Source organism: Phyllostomus hastatus, unplaced genomic scaffold, assembly GCF_019186645.2.
Source record: "Phyllostomus hastatus isolate PE091 unplaced genomic scaffold, TTU_PhHast_1.1 phas_scaffold_216, whole genome shotgun sequence".
Classification (NCBI taxonomy): domain Eukaryota; kingdom Metazoa; phylum Chordata; class Mammalia; order Chiroptera; family Phyllostomidae; genus Phyllostomus; species Phyllostomus hastatus.
In genome coordinates, this window is record NW_025334018.1 from 23,086,676 (window position 1) to 23,113,281 (window position 26,606).

A 26,606-nucleotide genomic window follows, 5' to 3' on the forward strand; every position below is an offset into this window, starting at 1 on the left:
GCGGGAAGCAGAAGGAGAAGTCGGCTGGCTGGGGCGGCGACGGGACTGCCCCGGGCACCTGTGTCCCTGGGCCGGGCCACGGCAGTGTCTGGGCCTGGGCCCCCCCGGTCTTCTCTCTCTCCGTCTCCCACGAGGGTCCCTGATGTGAGGCCACCTCCACAGTCAAGGCCGCAAGGTGTCTGCCCGGCACCTCAGGGCGGCAGCTCCCTTGGGAGGGAGTCAGCCTGACTCGGGCCTGTCCGCACCGGGGCACCGGGCCTGAAACTCCTCGGAGCTCTGGACTCCTCTCCCTCCCCCAGCCCACGAGCCCACGTGTGTGATGATCCATGTCCAAGACCCACGAAGAAGGGGTTTCTCAGGCCGGTCACGGGCAGACAGCGGGGGAGACAGCTGGAGGAAGGGGCTGCGGATCTGGGTAGTCGGCCGCTGACGGCCGCCCGCCCCTCCCCGCACAGGGAGGGGTTCCGAAGGAACAGCCCGGACGGCGCTTTCACGCCGCCACCGTTTGTCTGCGTCTGACCGTTGCTGCGTGACCGCCCCGCTGTTTGCTGCTGCGTGAGAACCACCCCGATGCGGCGGCTCAAACAGTAAAGGGGTGCGGACTGGAAGGCCCGGGCCGCTCCTGCGGGCAGAGGTGGCCGGACAGGGGCCGCAGGGGCGGGACGAGCGGAGCCTGGCCGGGCCCCTCGTGGTCTCCGGGCCGCTGGGCCTCTCCGTGCACTCGGCGGTGGGGCCTCCCCGCGGCCCACGGATGCCCAGCCGCTTCCACCGCCGCTGGTGGCGTCCGGGGCAGCAGTCCCAGCCAGCGGGGAGGAAGAAGGCGGGGGAGTCACATTCTCTACTGGCGACAGCCACCATTTTGAGGGGAGGGGACAAACGCCTCGTTTCTCAACGGGAAAAGCACCAGAGCCACCTCGCGGGACGAGCCCCGGAGGGAGGCAGCACAGACGCCGCCGTCTCTGGGAAGCCGAGCTCGCCAGCGGGCTGCCGGGCGCGGGAGGGGTAAGCTGCGGACAGTGGCGGCTGCGTGTCCCCGGGGCTGGCACTCGCCTGCACCCCATCCCGACTCCGCCCTGCGAGGGGGCCCCGGCAGACCGCCTCGCCGCAAGGGCCCTGCTGTCCCTCCTCGCCGTCCAGAACTTTCCTGCCTCCAGCGCGGGTCTGAAATCTAGGTCACAGGCGGCTAGGGGAAAGCTGATGCCTGGTACCTGCCGGCCCCAAGGATGCCGGGAAGAACGAGACAGACCCCCTGCGCCCTCAGGGCGGGGGGGCTTCCACCTTCCTGTCTCCCCGTGGGGGAGGCCTCCCCTTTGCCTGCCATCTGCCAGCACCCCTGCAGCAGGCCCGAGAACGAAATCTTCGACGGCTCCATGCCCAGCCTCTTCCCCTTCCCTGACCTCCCCCGGCCCCGGTTTCTAGGGTGACCGTGTGTCTCATTCATCACCGCAACGGGAACACTTCTGGGTGAGGCCAGGCGCTATTAATAATCACGCTGCCACGGGAGACCATGCAGGCGAGCCGGGCGCCCGCCCCCCCCAGGGCCCCGCCCGCCGTCCTCACAGGCCGGGCCACCCCGTGGTGCCCTCCGCGTCTCACACTTGTCCGCTGAGTGACAGCTCTAGCCGGCCAGACCCCAGAACGGCTGCGCAGGAAACTCGGCTTAAGTTGAAAAAAAAAATTAGTGTTCCCCTAGAGTGCATCGCCGCCTGAGACTCCCAGTTCACCTCAGAAACGGGAATGACTCTTAGTCTACTGCTCAGGGTCCGGCAGGAGCGAGGCCCGCGTGAATGTGGTTGGGGGGTCACACGGTGCGTGTGATGATGTGTAGTTTCCACTTGGACATGTCGCCTGAAACGTCCCAGGGTGTGCTTGAGCGTGGTGGTGTTGTGTCACAGAAGGACATGCTCCTGACTTTGTAATAAAACAGTTTATAATAGAAAAGGGGCGTCACCGGTGCCGGACCCTGTATTTTAGGGTGCTGACTAGTGTTAGGGTGCTGACCAGCGTGGAAAACGTTTCCTTCGTCTGACCGCTTCCTCTCGGCCTGGCGGGGGCTTGTCCTGATTCCAGGGAACATATTACAGGGGTGTTAACCTTGTTTGCTTTTGCTGCTGAAAAAATTCAGTTTTCTTTGTAATTCGGGCAATGACCGTGTGAAAATACTCATCTCCTCCACACAGAGTCACGGTAAAGAACGCCCAACAGCCCTGGCCGGTGTGGCTCAGTGGGCTGGGCGACGTCCCGCAAAGCAAAGGGTCCGCCGATTCGATTCCCCGTCAGGGCACGTGCCTGGGTTACGGGTTCAGCCCTCCGTCTGGGTGTCCCTGAAAGGCCGCTGGCTGGTGTTTCTGTCCCTCTCTTTCTCCCTCCCTTGCCCTGTCTCCAAAATTAACTCATTAATTAATTAAAAAAGAAGCAAGAATGCACGATAAGGCAAACAGAGGCGGCGGTGTCCAGGGCCTGCTCAGAGGGAGGACGGCCGGCCTGGGGCCCCGTGCAGAATGACCGCTTCCCGACAGCCTGTGGGAAACATCTGATAAACACATCTACTATTTTTAGGGCATACTTCCAACCGGCGTGGGACGAGTGTGCCGTGACCCCGAAGCCCTGGCCGTCAGCCCGCAGGGGAAAGGCCCGGCGGGGGGGGGGGGGGGGTGTTCTGACGCTAATTCATTCAAGATAAGCGCGCCCAGGGCTCTGGCTCCCTGGATGTGGCTCCCAGACTTCCACACGCCCAAGGGGCAGGGTTTCATTCCGGGGGAAACGGGCCGAGAAACTGCCTCTGAGGATGTGGTCTCAAGAGGAGAGAAAGGGAGACCGAAGCACTCCTGGACGTCGCCTTTCTGAATCGATCTAACAGCGTCGATCCCGTGACGGCTGTAGGTGTCCCCGGGACGGCTGCTTGGCGACACCGCGCTCAGGTCTCGGTTTGCCTCCGGGAGGACGGTCTTGAGCTGCGGCCTCTCTGCCCGCCCCCCCCCCAGCCCAATTCCACGGCCCCCCCTCTCTCCTCGGCGGTACTCTCTTCTGCTTGAGCGGCCACAAACACAAGCTGCCCGTCTCCTCCCGCGCAAGGGGCTCGGCCGGCGGCGGCAGAGGGAAACCACCCCCGGAGGAGCCTGCCGCCGGCAGAGGCCGCGCCAGCGGAGCGGGGAGCCCCCGGGGCCCTGGGCGCGCGCCCTGCGCCCCAGCGCACTTTCACTTCCACCCCCGCTGCTCCCCAGAAGAGCGAGACGCCGCGTTTGGACTTCCGGCTCCTTCTCAGAGTGAAAACAAACAGCTTTTCATCGTCCCCCCCCAGCCCAGCCCAGGGAATTCGATGAACAGCGAAGTAAGACGCGGGTTTGCAAAGTCTTTAAGCGGATGGGCCGCTGGTTTCGGACCCCGCGGGGCAGCAGGAACTGTCCCCGCCACACGGCGCGCCCTGCACTGCGGCCTCGGTCTGCCGACGCCCGGCAGCCGGCCCAGAGCCCGAGAGCTGGACCGAAAGGGAAGGCCAGTGCCTTGGTTACGCTCGGAAGTGGTGGGCGTCGCTTCTGGGCTGCTGGCTTGCGCCGCAGTTGGGACGCTTCCCACGCACGTGACCGCAGATGGATGATGGCCAGGCCCCACGCTGATGGCTTTCACAGCTCGAGAGCGGAATTTTGATGTGAGTTTAATTATCGACCTCTACAGACACAAATCCTGTCTCCTTCCGGGCCCCCTGGGTGTCCCGGGACCCCTGCTGGAAACCATTTCACTTTGCGGGCAGCCGAAGGGAGGGCAGCCCGGTCTGCCCTTTGTGTCCCGGGGTCACGACTCCGTGGGGGTCCCCGCAGCGCACCCTCCGTCTTCCCCGCTGCAGCTGGCGACTTCGTTACATGTGTGCGGAAGATAACGTGTCCAAAGCCCAGCCTCACGTGGGGGCGTCAGAGGGGGAGAGCAGCAGCACCCCCTGGGGTCTCTGGAGAAAAGCAACCTGCGGACCCAGCAGGGTGTCACTGAGCGGCGTCCAGCGTCGAGAGTTTCAGAGGTCTGGGGAGCAGGAGACTCCAGAATGGACAAACGCATGGCCTTCCTGGGGGACGGCGGAGACTGGGCAGGCAGGGTCTGACCCAAGGGGGTGCTGGGCCAGGAGGCGGCCCTCCCCCTCCCCAGGGCCCGGCTGGGCGGAAGTGGGGCGGGGGGGGGGGCGTTTCCTCTGGCAGCTGTCGCCCCGGGTAGGCGCCCCCCCACCCCGCGCCCCGGCACTTCGTGCCTCCTGCAGAGGGCCCGCGCTCCCGGCTGCTTCCCAGTTACCCTCCGCAGAGCAGCGCTCCACGCCACGGGTTCTTGGCGAGTCCCCCCTGGCGCCCCCTGGCTGCGCGGCGGCCGGAACACCCAGGGACGGAGACACAAAGGGGAGGATGTGGGTGTCGCCGGGGAGCTCAGAGGCGGGTCCAGAGGGTTGGGGGGCGGGGCCAGAAGGGAACTCGGCCGGTGGGAATACCCGCGGGGGGTGGCTGGGGGTGGCGGGCAGGGGCAGGAGGGGGGGAACCCTCTCAAGTGCGGTCCCCCCATGGGGGGAAAGGGCAGGAATGGCCGGGTGTCGGGTAACAAAGGGGTGGACGCTCACGCCAGAGGCCCCGCCCCACGCAGGCCGAGCACGCCACTGTCCCTGGGCGCGGGGGCCAGGAGGAGTCGGTCCGGAACTTCAGCCGCGTGCCTGCGCGGAGGTGAGCGGCCGCGGGGAGCGGAGGGCAGCAGCGGCCAGCGTTCCCCAGACCCGCACAACTGTCCCCGAGGCGGCGGCGCGCGCACTCCCACTCGGCTCGGGAGCAACGCGTGCGGGCGAGCGGACCTCCAGGATACGAGACCGGGGCTGCCGGTCTCCCCTCTGCCCCAGCCCGCCCCCCGGATCAGCCTGGTCTCCCGGCTGTCAGCGCGGGTCCCCCGGCTCTGGAGACAGCTGTCACTTCCACCTGACACCAAGGACGGCCCGGGCTCTCCGCCACCCTAACACGGGCATGGCTCCCGCGGGGCTAACATCGAACGGCACCCCCCTTCCCTTTAAAACGAGGTGCCCCCACCCCCAGGACGGAGAGGCGGTGTGGCCTCCAGGTGACAGTTGCGGCTTCCTCTCTCCAGACCCCTCTCCAGCCCGGAAACGCCTGCCTCAGGTGCATCGCCCCTCCCCCACCTTTCCTGCCGGCTGGCAACCTCCTCGCCCCTCCTCCCAATTCTTGCCCACCCCCACCCCCAGCACTAGGAGATCCAGACCCGCGGGGAGGAGGCGGGCCCACGGCCAAGCTCGGTTCCGGCAGCCGGGGGGCCAGTGACCCCTGGGAGCCTGCGACCCCTGACCCCCGACCTGAGCGGGGCTCCCAGGACGCCTGCTCCCCACTCCCACGACACGGATGGAGGGGCCTGCGCGTCCCCAACTCGGGCACTGCCCCGGGCTCCTCACCCGACTGCCCCCGGCTCCTCAGTTCTGTCCGTGCGCCCCTTGCTGTCAGCAACGTCGCGTCCCTCGGGAGGGGTCGCGCGCGGAGCCCTCAGCGCGCGACCCGGGACCGGGTCCCAGGTCCCAGGTCCCAGGTGCCCGCACGACCGCCCACCCAGCAGACCCCTGGGTGTGTGAGCAACACCGGGCGCTGAGGGGCGCAGAGAACGGTGCACGTACCTAGAGAAGACGGCCCCTTGTCATGACAGGGACGCGCGGGGAGGCTCCGGCGTGGCAGCGCCGTGGCAGCGCCTCGGTCCCCGCGGCTCCGCCGGTAGCTCGAGCTCGCCCTCGGGCGCAGGGACAGCGGGAGCGGCCGGTCCCCACGCAGGGTCCGCAGCTCGGTGAAGGTGAGCGGCCGGCGGAGCACAGAGGAGCGCGCAGGGGCGGGAGCGCGCGCGGGCCGGAGCGCCGGGAGCGCGCGGGCAGCGGCGCCACCCGGCGGGCGGGTCGCGGAGACGGCAGACCGCTGCCCGAGCCAGCTCCCGCTCCGAGGCCGCGCCGGGGTCGCCAGGGGCAAACCCGCGCCCAGGCGAGCGCCCTGACGGGGAGGACAGGGGTCCGCTCACAACACGGACAGGCCCTCCAGCGACCTGGGGTCTGCACAGAGGCGGTGCGTGGAAACGGCCCGCGCGCGGTGGGGGTGGGGGTGGGGGTGGCAGCCTGTGGGAAGCATGCCCCCCCCCCACCCCAGCCTGTGTCGGAGAGGCCTCGTCCTGATGGGCGCCAGCAGTTGTTTTCTGCCCGACTGGTAGGTCTGAGCCGCACGCGGAGCTTCCCCGCGGCAAAGCGAGGGCCTGACCCCCACACAGAAACACTCCCGGGAAGAGTTTCTGGGAGCGGAAGGCACGTGGGGCCCGCGTCCAAGACCCGGAAACGAGGTCTCCAATAGGGATCCCTGCCCGTGCCTCAGTTTCCCCGTCTGGGAAGCCACCCCACAGAACACGCTGTGCATTTAGAACTCGTTAAAGAGGACAGACACCCTGCAAGCACACCCCCCCCCCACTGGGGGCTCAGTCACTTTGGAAGGGAAGTGGTAAGCATCGGTGACCAAAAGGGACCCTCCGAGGGTGTCAGCATGGAACACGCCCACCTCCAGGGGTGACCAGGAGGTGCGTCCCCCGCCTGGGACGTGAGCGGCGCACCCCAGGGCCGGCCAGCCTGTCGCAGCCCCTGAAGGAGCCAGCCTGCCTCTGCCGGACAGCTGGAGTCCCCGTGGGGACAGTCCTCCCGGGGACAGAGCTGGTCCGTCCAGAGGACACAATTTGACCTGCGTGCCCTGTCCCCCCCTCGCTGCCCGTGTGTCGGCGTGAGTTGGAAACCACCCCAGGTACAGACGACAGCCCTATGTCCACACGCTGCCATTCTCTCTCAGGTGCAGGCACCCCACTCAGGGCGGGAGACACGCTCGGACCCCGAGCCTGGCGGTGAGGACGGCCCCGGGCACCCGGTGGGTGGCGTTTACGGGAGAGGGGGCCCCGTGGGTGCCGTGGGAGCTCTGGGTATCTCCGGGACACGAGACAGACCGCTTGAACTTCAGCGGCAGTGAACGTGGCAGCTCCTTTCAGCAGCTGGGAACCGTATTCTGCTCCCCTCTCATGGGCGTGGTCAAAGCCAGCTTTGGGTTGGGGGACGGACAGGGCCAACCCCTCCGGGTTGTTCCTTGTGCCACCAATCAATGCCCGTGGACGCACGACCGGTCCGGGGGGCATCCAAGCGGCAGCCTGCTCACTCTCCTGAGCCAGAGCTTCAGACACTGACGCAGGATTCGGAACCCACCCGCAGACCCACCGGGAGGGTGAGCGGACGCTGTGGCCGGAAGGCGGCAGGGGTCTGGTGACAGCCGTGGACCCCACCCGTTACGGTCCCACTTCCCCCTTCTGCCCATGACACGGCGCCTCGTGGCCTTTCCTGTCATCTGGCTGTGCAGGCTGGAGGGAGGGGACCAGGCGATCTCTCTTCGGTCCTGCGACCTGGGCGTCCCCCTGGACAGCAGACCCAACGCCCTGGTTTGGAAAGTCCTTCTCTGCTCTGTGACCATCCCCGGGAGGCACCGCTCGGAGGGGTGCCGGTCCTGAGACCCCCACGCCCGTCCCACAGGGTCGCTCTCTGCCTGCTCCCACCGGCTCCCACCGGCTCGTTCCCCAGTCGCGCGCTGGCCCACCTCCCTCCCTCCGTCTTTCTGACGTTCTAGTTTATGAAGTGTGTACGTGCCAGCCCCGAGCTCGCCCTGCGGCACTCGGCGTGCGGGAACAGCCGGGAAGGGACTTGGACGTGGCGTTGAGACACCTGGGCTCTGTTGGGGTTCAGCCGGCAGAAGTCCCGGCACGTCCCGGACGGCCGTGCCCACGCCCCGCCCTGCCCGCCCCGGGAGGGTCTGGACCACTTGGTCGCCCGGCCTCCCTCCGACTCGCACGTGGGCCGGTTCCCGCTTCCGCCTTTGTGCTCGGGCTGCAGCCAGGGCCTGGGGGGTCCCTGCTGAGACTCCCGTGGCTCCGTGCGCCCCTCCGACGCCCGTCTCCCAGAGCGCGCCGGCCTGGGAGCCCTGTTCGCACGGCGCCTCTCCCATGTCGCCTGCGAGTCCCGTGTCCCCGGAGTACGGACGCCCTCCCAGCCCTTCCTTCTGCCCCGGCTATTTGGTGCCCTCCCCTCACTCGTGTACCAGCCCCGACGCCAGCCGTGGCGCTGAGTGCCGCGTCAGCACGGTGACCCCCAGGACGGCGAGGGCAGGGGCAGTCGGGAGCTGTGGACAAGATGAGTGACGCGAGCTGCACAAGGGCCCTGTGGGCTCCGCCACCTTTTCTCCTGGAGAAGGAGCGTCTCCAGGCTGCAGGCAGGGCTGCGCCTGCGGAAGGACACCTCCCACTCGCTGGGGTCGGCTGGGCCTTGCCCAGGGCCCGGAACCGTGGGGAGCAGCCCCGGCCCCTCTGCCGGGTCTGGCGCTGAAGATAAGGCCCTCGGGGGAGTGGCCGTCTCTGCCCATTCGCCCTGCTTATCTGCTCGCACAGCGGGAGGTGCGCGTGGCCGACACCCGGGGGAGGGCTGACGGCCCGTGCTTTGCCCCGACCTGGACCCCCACTCCACCCCGCCTCCAGCCTCCCCACCCAGGGACCCGGGGGCTGTGTGGCTAGAAGACCGTCCGCAACACGTTCAGAGAATGCCCCCCGTGCGGCAGCCAGACCCCCCTGCAGCCGGAAGCCTGCGGTTGGGTTCTCGTGCGTTGCTGTCGAATTACACATGGAGGCCGTTTTCTGCAATGACGTCACCTGGGCCAGCAGCTCTCGGTTTCTGGGCAAGACCCACGACACAGTAACACAATCTAGACCGGCCATTTCGTATTCCACGTGTTTTAGATGACGTAGAACACAAGCTAGATGAAGCCCCTTTATATCTTCAACAAACCATTGAGGACCTCGGGGGACCCCTGAGAGGGTCTTGGGGAGCCTCGGGGTCCGCAGAGCTCATTTTGGGAACCTCCGCTCTGGGGCGACCGGTGTTTTGGCGGAACGTTGAGTTCACTAATTCCTAAGCCGTGAATCCCATAGAGCCGAAAGCAAACGGTACACATTTAACTGAGTAACTGCTATCGTGCAAAGACATTCAAGTGAGTATGAAATAGTTCACAGTGCAGGTAGAGGCGATCGGAAGCTGTCGATAGATGTGTGTAAATACGGTGCCAGGTGCTGGGTACGCAGACGCTTTTAAGGGTCCGAATTGACTTTATCATCAGTCCTTCTCCTTTCTCTCGTCATGGGGACCGGGGTGGGGGAGGGACACACAGGGAGAGATTTGTCTGTGGGGTCCTCCCAGGCCCCCCATCCCGTTAGTCCCCCAGGGGGCTGTCCCTGTCCTGCCTCCCTCTGTCTCTCTCCTGCTCTCGGCCCCGGGGGGGCCCTGCAGGGACCACACCAACCTCTGGGACACCCTGAAGGGACACAGGAGAAAGGGGAGGAGGTGAGAGGTCACTCGGGCCCGCTGTGTCCCCTCCAGGCATCGGCTCCACAGCTCTGTCCCCTTGAAGGGTCTCCCAACCCCTCCCACCCTTCGGACCCAGCAGCCAGGCTGGCCTGAGCGTGCCTTCAGGTCCCCGCGGGCCACCCACAGCTTCATCATCTCTCTCCAAGTCGCCCTTCCCCTGGCCGTTCTGGCCAAGGGCAGCCCTGACCGCCCCACGCGTACTGGCCTCTTAGTTCCTGGAAAACACGCGGAATCTCCTTGACCCAGTCATGCCTCCTTCTAAAGTAGTTCTGCTTTGGGGAGCCCCTTTAATTACTTTATTTCTTCAGTTTTAGGCCAGAGTCGTCGTTACACGGAATCTCTTCCTTTAAGTTGTTCCCTTCTCACGGCCTCCGCCGCACAAAAGGTGTTCCCAGACCTCAAGCCCCCTCTCACTGCAACGTCCAGGCTATTGCTTTGGGGGGGGTGCAGGAGGAGGTGTGGGGGGAAATGTAAGTACTCAGATGGGACGTCATGCTTTGGGGCCGGTGGTCAGTCTTCCCGACCCCCACAGGCAGTGTTTTGGAGTCCAGCGCACCTCTGAACCGGCCTCTGTGGGGCTGAGTGACCAGTCACTACAATTCAGGCAAAACCAGGGAGAGTGACAGAGAACCCTGAGGAATTTACACCTCCCTGCCACCCCCTGCCCGGAAGGAGCCCGAGGCCGTGCCTGAGGGTCCCCCCCACTCCGCCCCCAGGCAGGGGGCCTGTGACCGCTGCCAGGCCCGGGGACTGTTCCATTCACTGTCGGCTTCGGGGCCCAGGGGCTCCCTGCCTCCTAGACCTTCCCAGCCGACACCTCCCCCACTACCGTAGGTTTTATGCCAAATCAGGGACTGGAGACCAGATCGCCCCGGGCCCCGCAGACCCTCCCCCGGAGGTGGCAGTGGAACCCCGACTCGGTCCCTGGTCCCCAGCTTGCTCAGCCCACAGGCCGCTCCGCAGCGGGCGCCAGGCGAGGCCCCTGCTGCCCCTGCCCTCGACGGCTCACACGCAGCCCTCGTCCCTGGCAGGGCCCGGGGGCCACGCGACAGGGTGCTGCCACCTCCGTGACCAGCCAGGCCGGCGGGGAGGCTGCGGCGTCACCACGTCCCCCACAATGAACTCATCATTCACACCCCGAAGTGTCGTCCGCTGTCGGGTTCAGAATCCGTCCCTGGCGCAGAGGCCCCGGAGGTGAAAACCGCAGAGCCACGGTGAGGGACGCCGGGCTCTGGCTGAGGCCCGTCCCCAGGGAGCGGCCCCCTCCGCTATCTCCCCCCGGACCCCGTGCGGGTTTCCCCGCGGCTGCAGGGAGAGGCTGACTCAGGCCCGGGACAGAGGGCTTTGGCTGGCACCAGCCCCCTCCCGTCTGCTGGCCTCCCGGGGCTCCCGGGGGAGGAGGAACTGAACGCCCGCTGCGCTCTCTCCCCTGCAGCACTCGTCTCGCGGCCCCGGGGGCTGCTCAAGGAGGGGTTCGAGTCCAGCAGCTGTGGGCCCCCAAGCCCCTGCCTCGCAGGTCCCCCCCGCCCACGGACAGGCCGCCGAGCCCCCGCCCCTCCGAGAACACCGGCCCTCGTCGGCCGAGCGAGCGAGCGCCCTGTGGGATGCAAACACTGGCCTGGCCGTTCCCGTGTCTGGAGAGCTGCTGGCGGGTCCCCGTGTCCCGGTCATGGTTTTCGAGGACATAAGAGATGGTCCCACAGGAGGAAGGACGCTTTTCCCCGGGATTAGGGTAAAGAGGAGTGATGGAAGACGTCGCCCGGGGGACTGGACGGAACGCAGGAGCAGGACCCGTGTGCCGACGGCTGGTTCCTGACCGTCCAGGGGCCGTGTATGTGACCCAGGGGGCCGACACATGGGCCCGGGAAGGGCGGGGGTGGGAGGTTGGCAGGAACCAACGCCTTGCCCGCCTGCTCCGAGGAGGGCGGCCCGAAGGCTCTGCGGGTCCCTTCCAGCCGGGACCCCGGGACGCGCACCCTCGGGGCAAAGGGCACCGCGGCCACGTGGGGGTGGGGCGCGGGCGGAAGCCCTCTCCTCCGGGAAGCCCGCCCCTCCGCCCGACCTGTCCCCCAGTGTCCCCTCCGAGTCGGGGCGCAGTGTGCGCGGCCTCCTCCAGCCGCCAGTCCCGCGGAGCAGCCGGCGCGGGTGGCGTAGCTCGGTGCCCAGGAGCTGGGGATACACCTGTGAGTGGTTTTCTAGGTGCTGCCTGCTCGTCACCCCCGCGGACGCGTCCCGAGTGCCCACTGACTGTCCCGGGTGCTCGGTGCGGGATGTCACGCCGTCACTCACTGTTTATAGCTGCTGCACGGCAAACCTGACTGTCCCAAACCGGCCCCCTGCGGCCCCTGCGCCCACTCCCCTCCCCCCGCAGGCCGACCCCCCCCAAGCAGGCTCCCCATCAGCGTCAGGCCTGGAGCGGCCCCCACCTCTCGCCTCCGGATCGCTGCAGCAGTCTCTACCTGCTGCTGCCTTTCAGGCCTCGCCTGTGTTTCCCAGACAATGGTCAGACGCTCTTTCTGAAACGCAGATCAAACCCTGCCGCCCTGCTCAGCGCCCACCAGTGACTCCCACAGAGTGAAACTCAACGTCCCTGCGACGGCCTGCAAGGCTCCCCAAGGCCGGGCCCCCGAACCCTGTGGATCTCCTCGTCTTCCGCCCTCTGCGTGCTCACGTCACGCTGCTGTCTACCGCACTGGCCCCCTGGCTCCTTCTGGAACGTTCTCCCCTGTCCGGCCAGGGCGGCCCTGCAGCTCCTTCCAGCCTCCGGGCACTTGCCGGGACAGCCTCCCCCGACCCCGTCGCCCTGTGTCTCCCTGCACCCCCATTCCCCGGAACGCGTCTCCCCCCCGACACCCCCCGTTCTCACGCGTCCGGCTGCTGCCTCCCTCCACCGCGGTGCAACCCCCCGAGGCCGGCGCTGTGTCATCTCCCCGCGGACCCCAGGAGCCGAGCACAGCCGAACCCGGCACGGGGTGGGCACTCAGTGGACGGCTCCAAACCGGTGGGAGAAAACGTCCTCTCTCCCCACATCGTCCGCTAGCTCCCGAGGGGCAGCAGCCCCAGCTGTGACCTAACGCCCAGCCCTGTGCCCGGTCACAACCGCCGCTGGCCAGCGCTCAGTGGGCGTTTGCCGGTCGGCCCGCGGCAGGCGGCCCTGGGCCCTGGTGCTCGCCCCGTCCGTGGAGCGGGAAGCGGCAGAGCGAGCGCCTGCCCTCCCCTGCGCGTGTGCGCAGGTTAAGACACTCACGCACCAGCACATACACAGCTCGTCACGATCGCCTCTGGGGGGGGGGCTTTCCCCTTGAAAACATTTAAAAAGCAACGGGAGGGAAACAAAACACCACCCGAGGGGACACTGTGAGGTTTCCATATGAAATCTTAGTTGTCTCTCTCCTCACCCGAGGACGTGCTTATTGATTTTCAGAAGAGGAGGCAGGAGAGAAACGCCAAAGTGAGAGGGAAACGCCAACCAGCTGCCTCTTTACACGGCCCGACCACGGACCGAACCTGCAGCTCAGGCCTGTGCCCCGGCCACGGATCGAACCTGCAGCTCAGGCCTGTGCCCTGGCCACGGACCGAACCTGCAGCTCAGGCCTGTGCCCCGGCCAGGAATCGAACCTGCAGCGCAGGCCTGTGCCCCGGCCAGGAATCGAACCTGCAGCCCAGGCCTGTGCCCCGGCCAGGAATCGAACCGGTGGCTTGTTGGTTTACAGGACGACGCTCCGACCAGCTGAACCACATTGGCCAGGGCTGAAATCTTAATGATTAATCACTGTCCTAAATTGCTGTAACATATATGGAATTCAAATTCCAGTCTGTTTTGTCTTTGCATTAGAAGCACTTTAACAAACACGGGTGGGGAGCAGGGACTGGGGGGTGCTTACGGGAAGTAAATGTGTGCCCGGGAAACAGGGTTTTCACACTGTCACAGACACACTGTTAGAGGGAGTGATTCCCACCCCCGGCGCCCCTGACCGAGGCAAGGGACTCTGGCCAGAGGAAGCTGCCACCGCCGCATTGCTCCTCCACACCCAGAGAGAGACGTTCCGGAGGGAGACCAGACCTGGAAGGAGCCACGGACGACGGGCAGGAACAACTCACACTCTGGTCCTGTGCCAGGCGGTGGGGTCGCTTGGAGCCCGGCCCTGGGCAGCGGGCACGGCTCGGGGGGCAGCGGGCTTGCTCCTGCATGGGCAGGGGAGCGTCGGGGAGCGGGCAGTCTGGCAGCTCTGCCCTCCGGGCCGCGTCCTCGTCAACCACGGGCCAGGAGTAGAAGGGGGGGTTGTATGGACACGGGGGGCGGGGTCGGCTGAGAAAGTCACGGTCACAGGGTGGCTGACACCTACTCCGTAAGCCCTTCTGATTTCCCATGATCTCACACATGATCCCCTTCAACTTCATGGTAACGTCTCAGGGAGATGGCCATCACCATCATTATCGTCTTCTTCATCACCTTCATCATCACCACTATCATCACCGTCATCATCACCATCATATTATCCCCTTCACCACCACCACCATCGTCACCCCCATCATCATCATCATCATCTTCATTGCATCACCATCACTACCACCACCAACACGGCTGCCACCACCATTGCCGCCTCCCCCCCCCCACCCCCCTCCTCCTCCTCCCCATCACCATCAGCCCCACCTCCAGGCGGGAGGTGGAGAGCGAGGCTTCTGAAGCGTTGGGTCGTTTGCCCTCGAGCAAACCGCCCGTGTGTTCAGTGGGGGCTTTTGAGTCCAGGTGGTTTGCTCTCATGCTCCGCTGCCTTTCCCTCCTCGGCCGGGAATCCTGAGCCGTAAGAACCACAGCCTGAAAAACAGCGGCGGCTCTGGGATTCCTGTCTGCGAGGTACTTAGCACGGCAGCTTCGCCGGCGGGGCAGCGGGGGGGGGGGGTCGTCTAGTTCTCCGCCGGAGGCCGTTTGCACAGCAAGCATGCACTGTTTCACTCAGACTGTAGGGTGCAGACCATTCAGGACAGCAACGCGTTCTGAAGAAGCATGCTACTAGGGTTCAACATTCTCACTTACTGTTCAGTGTTTAAAGACACTAACGGAGATTCGGAGGGGCTAAAACCCGCCACACCCTAAAGGCACCCGGGCACCACTCAGCCTATAAACCAGCCATCGGAGGGGCTGCCTGTCCTAACGGTGCGCCGTGTAATCCATCCGAGTGCGGCCAAGACCGCCTCCCGCAAGCCACACCTGCCTCTCCGACGGATTCTCCCACGTGCGCTTCCTCACGTACCGCCCCACCAGGGCGCTGCCGCAACTCGGAAGAAAACTCCCACGGTCGCCCGCGCTGTCCTGTCTGCCCCCTCCCCCAGTGCCCTGGATGCGGGTTTATCCAGAAGGCAGAACGGGGTGCACCCGCTCAGCCAGCGGACCCGTCTGTGCTCTGAAAGCCACGCCACTTGCTCCCTGCTTCTTGGCCCATTGCTTCCCGCACGGAACGGACAGTTTAGAACGGAGTCAAGAGGCGGCAGGGACCAGCTGTTTGAGTTGTACAGTGTAAATATTTAAACTTTTGACTCCCAGGGACCCAAAAAGGAAAAATTAGGGGGAAAAGATGTCCTCCTAACCTCATCGGTTTCCAGAAGGCGATAACTTGTTCTTCCTTCTCTTTATTTGATCTACAGATGATTCTTTCCCAGGGTTAAAGGTCCTAACACAGCAGATGCGCCCCCTCCCCAAGATCTTTCCTCTGCTCACCGGGTCACCTGCCGGGTCGTGGAAATCCCCACAAACCTCGGCGCACTGTCCTCTCTCGCCCTCAGCTGGGGAGACAGAGGCCTCCCCCGCTCTGAAAATTCACGTCTTTCTTGCTTTCATATTTCAAGGTCCAAAATTTTTCCTAACAAGGACCCACCCCTGGTCTTGAAGCATCTCCCGCCGGGAGCGTCGGTTAAGCGAGCAGAGGGGCGTGGGGAAGACGGATGACCAGACTCGTCACCATCAACCCGCCTTCTGGAGTGAGCCGGCTGCTCCACCTGCCTCTGGAGAGTTCCTCCAGCAGAGCTCAAGCTCCTTCCCTAAGCCGCGACCCAAACGCAGCCAGTGGGTTGTGCTTTCTGTCTCCACAGGGAGTTCCGGGTGACCGACAGACGCGCTCTCGGGGCTCAGCGCGGAGTGGCGCGGTTTCCAGGCCCAGCGCCCCGGTTTGCCTCTCGACGAGGCCCGAGCTCGCCTGGCCCTGGGCAGCCCCTCCCCCACCCTGCGCTCCTGCTGCGGGCGCCTCGGCCTCCCAGCGGGCCCGGCCGCACCGCGTGCAGCCGCAGCGCAGCCGGGGACGCGCCGATCTTCGAGAAAGTGCGCGCACGCCCAGCATCCTGCCGGGACTGCATCTGGGGGCTCGTTTTCTTCTCTCCAGTCGTACTTGCTAGGACCAGTCACTGTTGCTTTGTTTGGTGTTTGATGTTGTCCTTCCCGACTCTGCTCTGCCTTTCTCCTGGAACTTGAGATAGTCCTTTCGGTTGGGCTCCTCTAGTACCTTTTCCATCCTTGCAGCCTCTTCTGAAATCAGCCGAATCGTAAACATCTTCCCGGACGCCACAGCTGTTTGGCGAGCGAGCGCCAGGCGAGTCCGTGAGGCCATCCCCAAGCAAAGGAGAGTTGGGTCCGCTGACGCCGGCTGGGCACCGCAGGCCACGGGAGGCGTGGCGAGCGAGGCGCACCCTTCCCCTCTCCTGAGCGCGCCGACTTGCATAGGCGTCGGGACCAAGCTCAAGGAACAGGGGCCGCGCTCCCGAGGCGTTTCACCGCTGACGCGATAACGACACGTTTCCTTTTCTGTACAAACATCGCGTGGCCACACGTGCAGTGGCTGGGCCTACGCACACCCGGGCTTTCAGCGCCAGCCCCGTAGCAGGTCAGGTCCGCGTGCCGCGTGCCGTCCCCGAGAACACGGCTGGCAGCTCGCGGAGACGCTCGGCCAGCGCCTGATGCCCGATGTGTCTGTGCGACGGTGGGCCGCTGCTGGCCGCGGCTGGTCTCAGCGGGTGCCTGCGCAGTCCCCGGAGGGGGCGCTGGTTGGTGGCCGAGAGCCCATGTAGCCGCGGTGCCGGGTGCTATTTCGGTGCGTGCGCCCGAGAGGACGCCGGCTCCTTGGCAGCGGCCTCGGGAGCCTCCCTGGACGTCCCTGGGAAGGGGCCGCTCTGCGGGAACCCGAGGCCGAGCTCCCACAGGCATGAATTGCTGCAGGGGAGGGGTGGGGGAGGGGGCCGCGTCTGCTCCCAGGCCCAGGGACAAAGAGCGCGGGGAGGACGGCTGCCAGCCGAAGCTTTTGTCCCGGAATCCAGAGCGGACAGCGTTCCAGGCAGCCGGGCGCTCGGGGAAAGCAGAGTGACCGGCTTCTCTCAGCCCAGGGAACCGGGGCGGCCTCCTCCCGCCCCTCCTCCCGGCCCGGGGTCCCCGGAGCCCCCAGGCACGGGTGGTCCTGAGAGAGGTCCCACACGGCTGAATGGCTGGGATCGCGTTCACACGCCGTGAAATGGGGCCTCGTCCAGCACAAAGCTCCGCCTCCCTCCAGCCAGCGGGCCTCTGCCTCTCACGCTTTTTTTCCGGAGGCTGTGACTCGACCAGTCTGGGCTTTCCGGGTTTATGGGTTTCGCAGACAACCTTAATCTAATCTCGCTTTCTTCCTTCTTTCCTTCAATTTTGGCAAGGGCGAATGCAATTCAGTAAACAGCGTCAAAGTGTGCGAGACCACGGCAGACTGTGTCACTGTTTACCTGTTTTTAAAAACCTCCCTCAGCTTCCTAAGCAGTTTCCACGGGGAGACAGGAGGTGGCCGTGGGCTCAGCAACGCCTCTCGTCTGGAGACGCCTTTTGCAGCTTCCTCGCTCTCCCTGAGCCGGACGCTTCCCTCCCTTTGACGGGGACGCGCCTCCCCCTCTCGCACTTGGCTTGGGGACAGGCGGGAGGTTTGGTTCAACGTGAGTGGCATTTTCCCAGCCACCTGCTGGTCCGAGCGCGTCAGCTGGCCGGAGCGCGACAGTGGAGGGGGCTGCCCTTGGCCCGCGCCCCGCCCCCCCCACATTCCTCCCTGGGGAGGTCGGAACAATGCTCCCTGAGGCAGGGACGCAGGCCAGGGTGTTCTCTCGCGCTGCACCGGCTCCGGGGAGCATTTGACGGCCTGGCCCAGCTCGCAGGCCCCTGTGCTCTGTCCAGAGGCGAGATCTTAACAGGCACGTGCGTGTCCGGGGAATAGAGGAGCCCGAGAAACACTCGGCACCCATGACCGTGAACTCGTGGGGCTGTTGTTCCGGCCATTGCGCTCGACCTCGGATCCCCGAGCAGACCGAACACGCAGGCAGCCGGGGCTCTGCTTCTGAGGGAGGAAGCTCTCGCTGCAGCTGGAACGCGGGCCGGCGAGCAGTTCCGGCTGCTGACCCACTGAGTGACCGCCCCCGGGGGTGTTTCCTCCCACACGCCAGCCCCGATCTGTTCTGGGAGGCTGGCCCAGGGCCTCCGCTGCGCCTGGCACTTTTTCTCATCATCACCATCATCATCATCATCATCATCATCATCGGGATTGTTCTAGTTATCACTGCTGTTACTACCCGCCGCCCTCCCCCCCGGCCAGTACGACCAAGCTGCGCCAGGCTGGCTGGCGAGCAGGGAGGGCACAGGTTGGGGAAGCCCTTTCATTTGCCGAGTTTGAACCCACTGTGGAAAGGACCCTCTGGTCCCAGCTCACGGGGCTCTCAGGGCCCTGTGGTCAGATCCACGGCCCCCCCAGGGAAGGGCAGTGTTCCGGGGGGTATCGTTTCCCAACCAGCACGAAGACGAGGTTGTTGGAGGTGTTTGGAAGGACAGCCTCTGTGTGTGTGTGTGTGTGTGTGTGTGAGAGAGTGAGAGAGAGAGAGTGAGAGAAATAACGAAACAGAAAGAGAAACTTAGAGAGAGAAACACACACACACACACACACACACACAAAGAGAGAGAGAGAGAGAGAGAGAAACAGAGGGAGAAGAGAGAGGGGAGTAAATACCAGGGTCTCCGGCGGTAGCTGGGTGACAGCCACTCTCTCTGTACCCACAGGGATCCCCCCCCCGCCACGTTCAGGAGCACAGTCACACGCCAGTGCCTCTTTGTTCTGTGAACCTTAGCATTTCCTGTAGCCGCAGAACACAGTAGCTGAAGCAAACAGGATCTCAGGAAGGCAGGTAAAAATATGTACTGTGGGCACGACTCATTGTTCTTCCCCCCCAGGTCTCTATGTGGTCCGTACAGCCAGATGAATGTATTTTTACTTGTAACCAAATGGCCCTCCCTTCCAAATCTATGCGCCTGCCTTCAGGGGGAGAGAGTCCTTTAACAATGTGTCCGTTACAAGGAACTATGGTTGCCTTAGCAACAAGGTCCTCAGCATTTTTCTTCCTTTGTGTTAAGGAAACTCATTGTACCCAAAGCGTACTCGTTTTTGCGCCCTGAGGCCAGCGAGGTGGGCCGGCAGCCCCGCTGACACCCGCGGACGGAAGTCCCCGAGGAGGAGGCGACCCCCCGGGGCAGAGACGATGCTGCAGCCTAGAACCAGGTCCCAGAGGGTGTGAGCCCCGGCCTGTTCCGGGGAAGAGTGCGGCCCCGAGAGGTCGAATGGCCTGTGGGGGGCCCTGCAGACAGGTGGCCGCAGGTGCAGGCCCCTGACCCCTCTCCGGGCCGTTCCCACCCCCGCAGACCTCTGAGAAGTTGTCTCGCAGCTCAGGTTCTGTAAGTAAGTCCTGCTTCGAATGCACGCGGTAACCAGACACGTCAGAAAACCCTGCACTGAATCTCTCCACGCGTCACCTTCCCGCCTGCCCCGCGGAGCCGTGTGTGTGAGCACAGAGCGCACGTTAGTGCTTGCTGAGAGCCCCCGCGTGCCAGGCAAAGTGCTGGCCGGTAACGACCGCTAACCTGCTTGTCTCTGAGGCTTGTGCTCTGTTCTGTGAGTGGGTAAACCGAGGCACGGCGCGGGGAAGCGGCCGCACCCTGGCGCTGCGACAACCCCAGAGCGGCGCTCTCGCGGTGACCCCCCCCCCCCCCACACACACACAGAGCTCGCCTGGAACGACGTAGCCCCCGGACGAGCTTCCACACAAGTTGGCAAAGGTGAGCCGTGACCCTGGAAACCAAACACAGATGCGCGGATGTCGGATGTACAAGAACCCTCGCTCTCATCTCCGGAGATTAGGCCAAAGGAGACACTCAGTCTGGAATGCAGGGAAGCGCGACGCCAGTACGAGGACGCTCGCTGGAACGGATGGCTCAACCCAACAGGTGTTGCCGCCCACGTCCCCGCAAGGGGCGCTGAGGGTTAGCAAAACAAACACGATGCTTAAGGCCCAGAGGCAGCGTGAGGCCGAGTGAGAATTGGAATCTGAGTCCTGCCCGGCCCCCAACTCAATTCTGCAGGTGCCTGCTGAGGTTGAAACAATGACCTTGAAGCTCAGGGACGCTCCCCCAGGCGCTGGGTCCCCCCACCCCCGCCCCGCCGGGCCTGACCTCTGCTGGGTGTGGCGCACAGCCCGCACTGCAAGCACCGGCCTGTAGGTGGCGCCCGTTAGCACCGTCGCGGAGGTCACCGAGTCCTAGCTTTTAAGTCACGAAGGGAGCCAATACCGAAGGAGGTTTAGCCAGAGACAACACCTGCGAGCAGAACAAGGCGCCCTGAGGTCCAGCGGCAGTGGCTCAGACGCCAGCAGCACTAGGGACCCTGGCCAGCAGCCACCAAGCCCCAGCAGATTTAAGCTGCCATCAAAACCCAAGCTGTGGTTTTAAACATTTCCGAGTTCAGAACCAAACGGCAAAAAGACAGACGCCCACACGATAAACTGCGAGAGGGTCCTAGTAGGTATCTGTGCCCTTGGAATGTCCTTCAGCGAACTTGAATACTTGGGTATCCCCCAGACCTGGCTCGTGCTCCTTTAAAAATCACTTGATAGAGTTCTCGCAAAGTTAGCCTAGACATGGTTTCCTAGGGAAAACCACCGAACTTGGGGGGGGGGTGTCCCGGAGCCCACAACACCGTGCATTCAGGCAGCTCCCCAGAGCCCCCGCCTGCGGGCCAGTGTCCTGGGCAGCCTTTGAGGACGGCAGCGGCAGATGGCTGGATTACCGTGTGAAATCACAGCCCTCCGGCCACATCCCACCGCCCGGCTCGACCCGTGGAAAGCTGTGAAATGGGACGGGAAACTCGGCCGTGTGCCGGTGGGTGTCCCGGCCACACATCCCGCCTGGAAGAGAGAGGGAGAGGCAGGGGGGTTGGGGCCCGAGGAAGAGTGAGGGGAAGATCCGGGGTGGGTGGGGCAGGCGGCGCAGGTCAAAGCAGCAGGGGTCCGTGGAGGACCGTCCCGTCCCCCTGTCCCCCTGTCCCCCTGCTGCTGCGGCTTCCCCCAGGTGCCCAGGAGGGAGCCCAGGAGGGGAGTGGGGGACACATTTAGTTCTGTTTCCCAAGCTAAACTCGACTGGATCTAGTCCTGGCCAAACAAGTGTACAGAGGCACGGACCCACTCCCTGGCCCCCACTGCTCGGCCTCGGGCTCCTTGGGCGGCCAGAGGGACCCCCGCCACCGCCATCCCAGCCGGAGGGCACGCGAGAAGGTCCTCCGGTCCTTGCCCAAACCGGGCAGCAGTTTCCAGTAGACCAGTGTGGCTGCTGGCAGAAAGACGTATTTACCTTCACCAAAAATATCATCCTCTTCATCGACCGGGAACTCCTCGGGGTCCGGAGACTGCATCGCGGCGAGGGCGGTCCGAGCGCGGCAGGCAGGGGCAGGTGGTCCCGGCAGTGGCCCTGGCGTCCCAGCTGCCACACCGCCCTGGGCGGTTTCCTTCCCCGTTGCCTAAGCCCCGGGGAGGGCAGCTTCCGCTTCAGCCCCAGAGAGCGGCTTCATTCATACGAACGGGCTGCCTGGGCCGTAGGACGGCTGGCGGCCGCGTGCCAGGCGGGGCGTCCTCGGCCCCCGCGGGAGGAATTCTCCTGGCCGGGGCTGCACAGCCGGCGCGGTCTCCCTGCAGACAGGGCCCCGGGTCTGAGCCCCGGGACTTCTGCGTCAAAGCCACAGCTCCTGCCGTGCCTCAAAGAGGAAGGCGGGCCCTCAACTGCCGTGTGAGTCTGAACACAATGAGTCATGTCGAAAGAGGAGGGCTCGCGTTCTCCTGTGCTGGGTTTGCTTCAGTGACAGTGCAGCTGACAGAAACGCCGCCCCCCGGGACCTGGCTGTCCCTGCGCTTAGCGACAGCTGCCCTTTCCCCGTGCAGACTCCTCGCACTTGGGGATTCCGACCTCGACGACGCTGAAACCCGACGTGACGCACCTCCAGGCTCTTCCTGGGCCCACTCAGTCGACGGCCAATCAATAGGCAACCAGTCTGGGTCAGACAACTTCCGTTTCACGATGTTCTCCCAGCCTGGTTCTCTGGACTGTGTTGCTGCAGGGGCCGGGAGAAAACGTCACGCCACAGGCGGCTCCCCCCAGAGGGAGCTGCTGGCGGCGGCACCATGGCGGCCGGCTCCCCGGCGCTGCGTTCCGCGTGGCCGTTCAAACCAGATCTCGAGTGGTGGCGCGCCGGCGTCGGTGGGAGTCCCCGGCTCTCGGCCGCGAGGTCAAACCTCCCAGAGGGTCAGAGGCTCAGAAGATGCGAACGCGGAGGGCGGTGGGGAGCCTGGACCCAGGGTGATTCCTTCTGGGGACCTCGCTTACCCGGGGGGCTGTGGTGATACGTGGATACATTTCAACAGGCTTTATTTTTAGAGCAGTTTTAGGTTCGCAGCAAAATTGCCGGCAAGGCACGGAGGTTGCCCACACCCCCCGCCTCACACCGGCGCAGCCCCCTCCTCGAGGACGCCCCCTCGGAGGGGCGCAGCGGTCACACCCGGCGAGCCCGCACCGACGGGCCGTCTGCACCCAGCGCCCAGGGCGCGGCGCAGGGCTGGCCCTCCGTGGTGCTGGTTCTCCGAGCTCCGACAGTCACACGCGTAACGTCACGCGGCCGCCCTGGTAGACTTGCACGAAGGGGTCTTATGGCCGGAAGATCCCGCGTCCCGCCTGCCTGTCCGTCCAGCCCCAGCGCCGGGCCACGGCGGACGTGTCACCGTCCCCGAGTGTTGCCTGTCCCAGAATGCCACGCGCTGGGCGCGCGCAGCACGCAGCCTCTTCAGGGGGCTCCTGGACGCCGCGGTGGGTCCGCGAGGGCCCCCCCCCCGTGTCTTCTCACGGCCTGACGGCTGCCGGTGTTTGGCGGTCCGGCTGCTGCACGGCTGACCCGCCGCCTGCGGAAGCACGTCTCGGTGGCTTCCCCGTCTTGCCAGCTATGAGCAAGGCTGCCGTGAGCACCTCCGTGCGCGGGTTTCTGTGTGCACGTGAGTTTCCAGGTGCTTCGGGCCCACGCGGAGGACCGTGCGACGAGAGTAAGCTGGACGGTCCGAGACACCTGGGCTGTGCCCCCGGGAAGGGGGGCGGCACCGCCCACGCGCCCAGCCGCAGGGATAGAGCGTCCCTGCGCCCCCCCCCCCCCACGTCCCAGCAGCACTCGGCGGTGTCCGAGTCCTGACTGTGGACATGCTGACGCTGCGTGCTGGCCGCTCTTTGTCCTGATGGGGGCTTCCGAGGAGCCCCCGGTGCTACTCTGCAAGCGGAGACCCTGGCCCCGAGCGTGCCCTTGAAAGGACACCAGCTTCTCCCCGGGAGCGGAGGAGACGCAGGACGGACAGGTCTGGCCGCGAGAAGGCGCCCCCTGCAGGCACTCCGGCGAGTAGCCGTGAGGAGCTGCCCGCGGCCCAGCGGTGGGCTCCGCGCCCCTGCGGCCCTGGCTGCTGTGGGGTCCCCACCGAGCACGCGCAGTGTGGATCCACTGGGGCCGCCCAGTGCCCGCCGCCCGGCTGGGACCACCCCAGGAGGGAGTTTGGAAATGTGTGGGTGTTGGGGCTTGCACAACGACGGGGGTGTTACTGGTATCAGCATCTCGGGGACCTTCCTGCAAGGCAGGGGGTGTGGCTCGCGCGGAAGAACCGTTCCGCCCCAAATGCCAGTCATGCCCCTCCCCCCTGAGAAACGCCTGGCCCGCGCTGGGGCTGCCGCCTTCCTCCAAACCTCGTGCCCCGCCCTCCACCGCCCTTCACCCCGATGCACTCAAGGGACATTCGGCGTCAGGGGTCCCACTGAATGATCTCAGTGAGATGAGCTGCAAGGGGCCTGGGCTGTGAGGCGGTGCAGCCACTGTGGAGCACAGCCTGGGGCTTCCTCAGAAAACCGAAACTCCAGCGGCGGTCCGACCCAGCCACTCCTCTCTGGCATTGACCTGCAAGGGGCAGGACAAGGTCTCGAACGGGCACTCGCCCACGGGTTTGTCGCGGCACCGGTCCCGGCCGCAGTCGGGGTCCGGAAGGCACCCCGGGGACCGTCGGTGGGAGAGCGGCGAACGGAATGTGCCGTGGGCCCACAGTGGCATGTCCCCCAGCCTCGGGAAGGAGGGAGCCCCGTCCCAGGCTATGACACGGACGAACCTGGAAGACACCGCAGGGAACGAGCTAAGGCAGCCGCTACCCAGACGAACACTGCACGGCCGCACCTCTCTTCTGTGAAGGGTCTGAGGGCGTCAGCGTCGCAGACACGGGGAGCAGACTGGTGGCTGCCGGGGGCCGGGGGCCGGGGGCCGGGGGCCGGGGGTTTGTTCCACGGGCAAGCGGTTCCGTCGGGCCGGCGTGCAGAGTTCTAGACGCTAGGGATGTGGCGTGCGTGAAGCTGTCAGCGCTGCAGCACAGACTGAAACAGCGGGCGGGCCGGTGCGGGCTGTGTGTTCTGTGCCGCCGCCATGTGCACGGCCGCGGCCCCCGCGCAGGAGACGGGGCTGTGGCCCGTTGGCTGGGGCTGGGGGAGAGGACGGGTGTCCCCGCTGGGCGGGACCACACTCCTCGCCCTTTGTCCTTGCTCTTCAGTCTTCCCGACCCGGAGGTGGGGGCTCTCACCCCGTTCACAGAGGAAGAGCTCCCAGGACTCGTGTGGGCACGCATGGATACGAGCGGCCGCCTGGACCAACGCCAGCGCCCGCACCGCGGCTCCCGGCAGAACAGCTCTGCACCCCGGGGCATCGGGCACCCTGGCGTCCCTGTGGGTCTTGGGGGTCCTCGCCACTTCCGGTCTCTCCTGCCTCAGAAACACCCGGTCAGCGAGTCGGCCTAACCTTCGCGGCCCGTCTCCTCGGGGTGGGGGGTGCAACTGTGGAGCTCCCAGTCCCTCTGCTGGGTCCTGGCCCCCCGGACCCCAGAATGTGGCTACTTGGAAGTAAGGCCATTGCTGATGTGATGGGTGAAGATGAGGTCCTGCTCGGGTGTGGTGGGCTGCTGACCCGATGTGACCTGTTCTCCTACACGGAGGGGGGGGGGGTGCAGGCAGGGAGGACACCGGGGGAGATGGAGACAGACAGAACGCCGCCAGCCAGCCGGCAGACACCGGGGCGAGTCCGGAACCTTCCCCCTTTCTCCATCACGGAAGGAGCCGGTCTTGTGACACCTTGACCTTGGGCTTCCAGCATCAGAGCTGTGAAGCGGTAGCCGTCTGTGGTTTAGGCCCCCGGTCCGGGGCGCTGTGTTGGGGAGGTCTCCAGAGAGGCAGGGGAGGCTGGGAAGCCTGTCCGCAGTGGGACCGGAGCTCCCGCCGGTGACGTTGTTTCCCTCTGAGCACTTCGCAGGCGGCAAATTACTGTTTTCAACCGTAAGCCAGGCAAAAAGGTTCACGATTAACAAAGAGCTGATCCTTATAACCTGAATTCTCACACCACAAACTAGCAATGACCGTGTCGATTTTCACACGCCCAACATAACCCGTGTGCGGTCCCTTCCACGTCCACTTAAAACGGGCCCCCCCGTGGCTGGAATACAGCAGGCGCGCACACGGGCGTTTCTCAAGTGGGGAAGGACGTGAGATGAGGAGGGAGAAACGTCCAGAAACAGAAAGGAGAACAAAGCAGGAGAGAGGAATTGAAACTGTGTGGAGTGGTTGGAATCCAGGAAGAAAAAGAAAGTAAAGACCCCACGGAACCAGAAATAATCTTATCTCTGGGCAACTTTGCCCACAGCAGCACACGGAATGTGCCGAACCGCAGAGGGCCACCACCGAGCCGCCGGCCCTGCAGGGACCTGGTTTGTAACGGTGTTCCCGTTTCCCCGCGGCGAAGGGGCGGCACCCACTCCGGGGTGACAGCCCGCCCGGAGGCTGGGCGGGCCTACGCTCACCCCCCACCGACCACCGCGGCAGGGGCGTCCCCGGGCGGTCCGGGTGCTGAAGCAGCCGATGGGACAGGATTGCCGTCCTCAGTGGGACCTGCGGCGAGGAGGGGAACTGCCCAGCGCACGGACCTGCTCTCCCCTCCAGCAGAGGCCCAGCCCAAGGAAGCGGTTTTCCACCCGCGTGCCCCGAGAGTTTTTAAACCGCGCCACACCTGCCTCTGTAGTCAGGGGCACTGACCTCTTTTCCCTGAGATTGTCAAAAGAAAAAAGAAAGAGAGAGAGAGAGAGAGAGGGAAAGAAAGAAAAGGAAGGAAGGAAGAGCCGACACAACAATAGCCTTCCGGGGTGAACAAATCAAAAGTGTATCTATTTTCTTGTCAGATGGCAAAAAGACATGATTTGGCACGCGCCAGAATTTTAGCGATGAGCTGACGTGGGCCATGCAACGAACCGGGCGGAACGTCGCTGCTGGGGTGAGACCAGCACAGGGCGGGGTTCCCGCGGCGACAGCGACAGCGTTGGCCATGGGCACCGTCGCTGAGCCAGGAGCTGCAGCCAGCGGGAACCACCGGCCTCCTCAAGGGCCTCGGAGGGAGGCACCGGCGCGGGGATGTGAGGGAACACAGCCGCGATCCCGGCCCTGCCGCGCGCCGGCCCTCTGATGGGCGGAGAGGCCAAACCCGACCCGGACTCTGGGTTGGGGGGCGGCGGGGGGGACCCCTGCCCATCGGCCCTCCCTGCTCTCCACCGTCACCGCCACGCAAACTACACATGTACACACGTTTCACTACACGTGTGCCCGTCACACAGGTTTAGAACTGTGGCTTTAGGCAGCTGCCTTTGAAATAACACGGAGGGAAGTTACACACGAAAATGCGTTCCTACTGGCCTGCCTTTTTGCTTTCGCCGTGACCTTCACCAGTGTTCTGACCTTCCCTGCCCTGACCTTCCC

The 26,606-nt window shown here is 65.1% G+C and overlaps 1 protein-coding gene across 4 annotated transcripts in view; it reads right to left on the reverse strand.

Annotated features, from left to right (window-relative positions):
- The window catches only part of RIPOR2 (RHO family interacting cell polarization regulator 2), a 109,717-nt gene that overhangs the window by 56,253 nt on the left and 26,858 nt on the right, over nt 1–26,606 (reverse strand). Inside the window, exon 1 of one of the 4 annotated variants that reach the window (XM_045861658.1) lies at nt 21,105–21,564. The exons of 2 other annotated variants lie outside the window; for them this stretch is intronic. In XM_045861658.1, the coding sequence (XP_045717614.1) occupies nt 21,105–21,165 (61 nt within the window). In that variant the 5' untranslated portion in view covers nt 21,166–21,564. Of the gene's footprint in view, nt 1–5,641; nt 5,836–21,104; nt 21,565–26,606 lie in introns of those variants that run through there. One more of the 4 variants, XM_045861659.1, reaches the window with a different exon arrangement.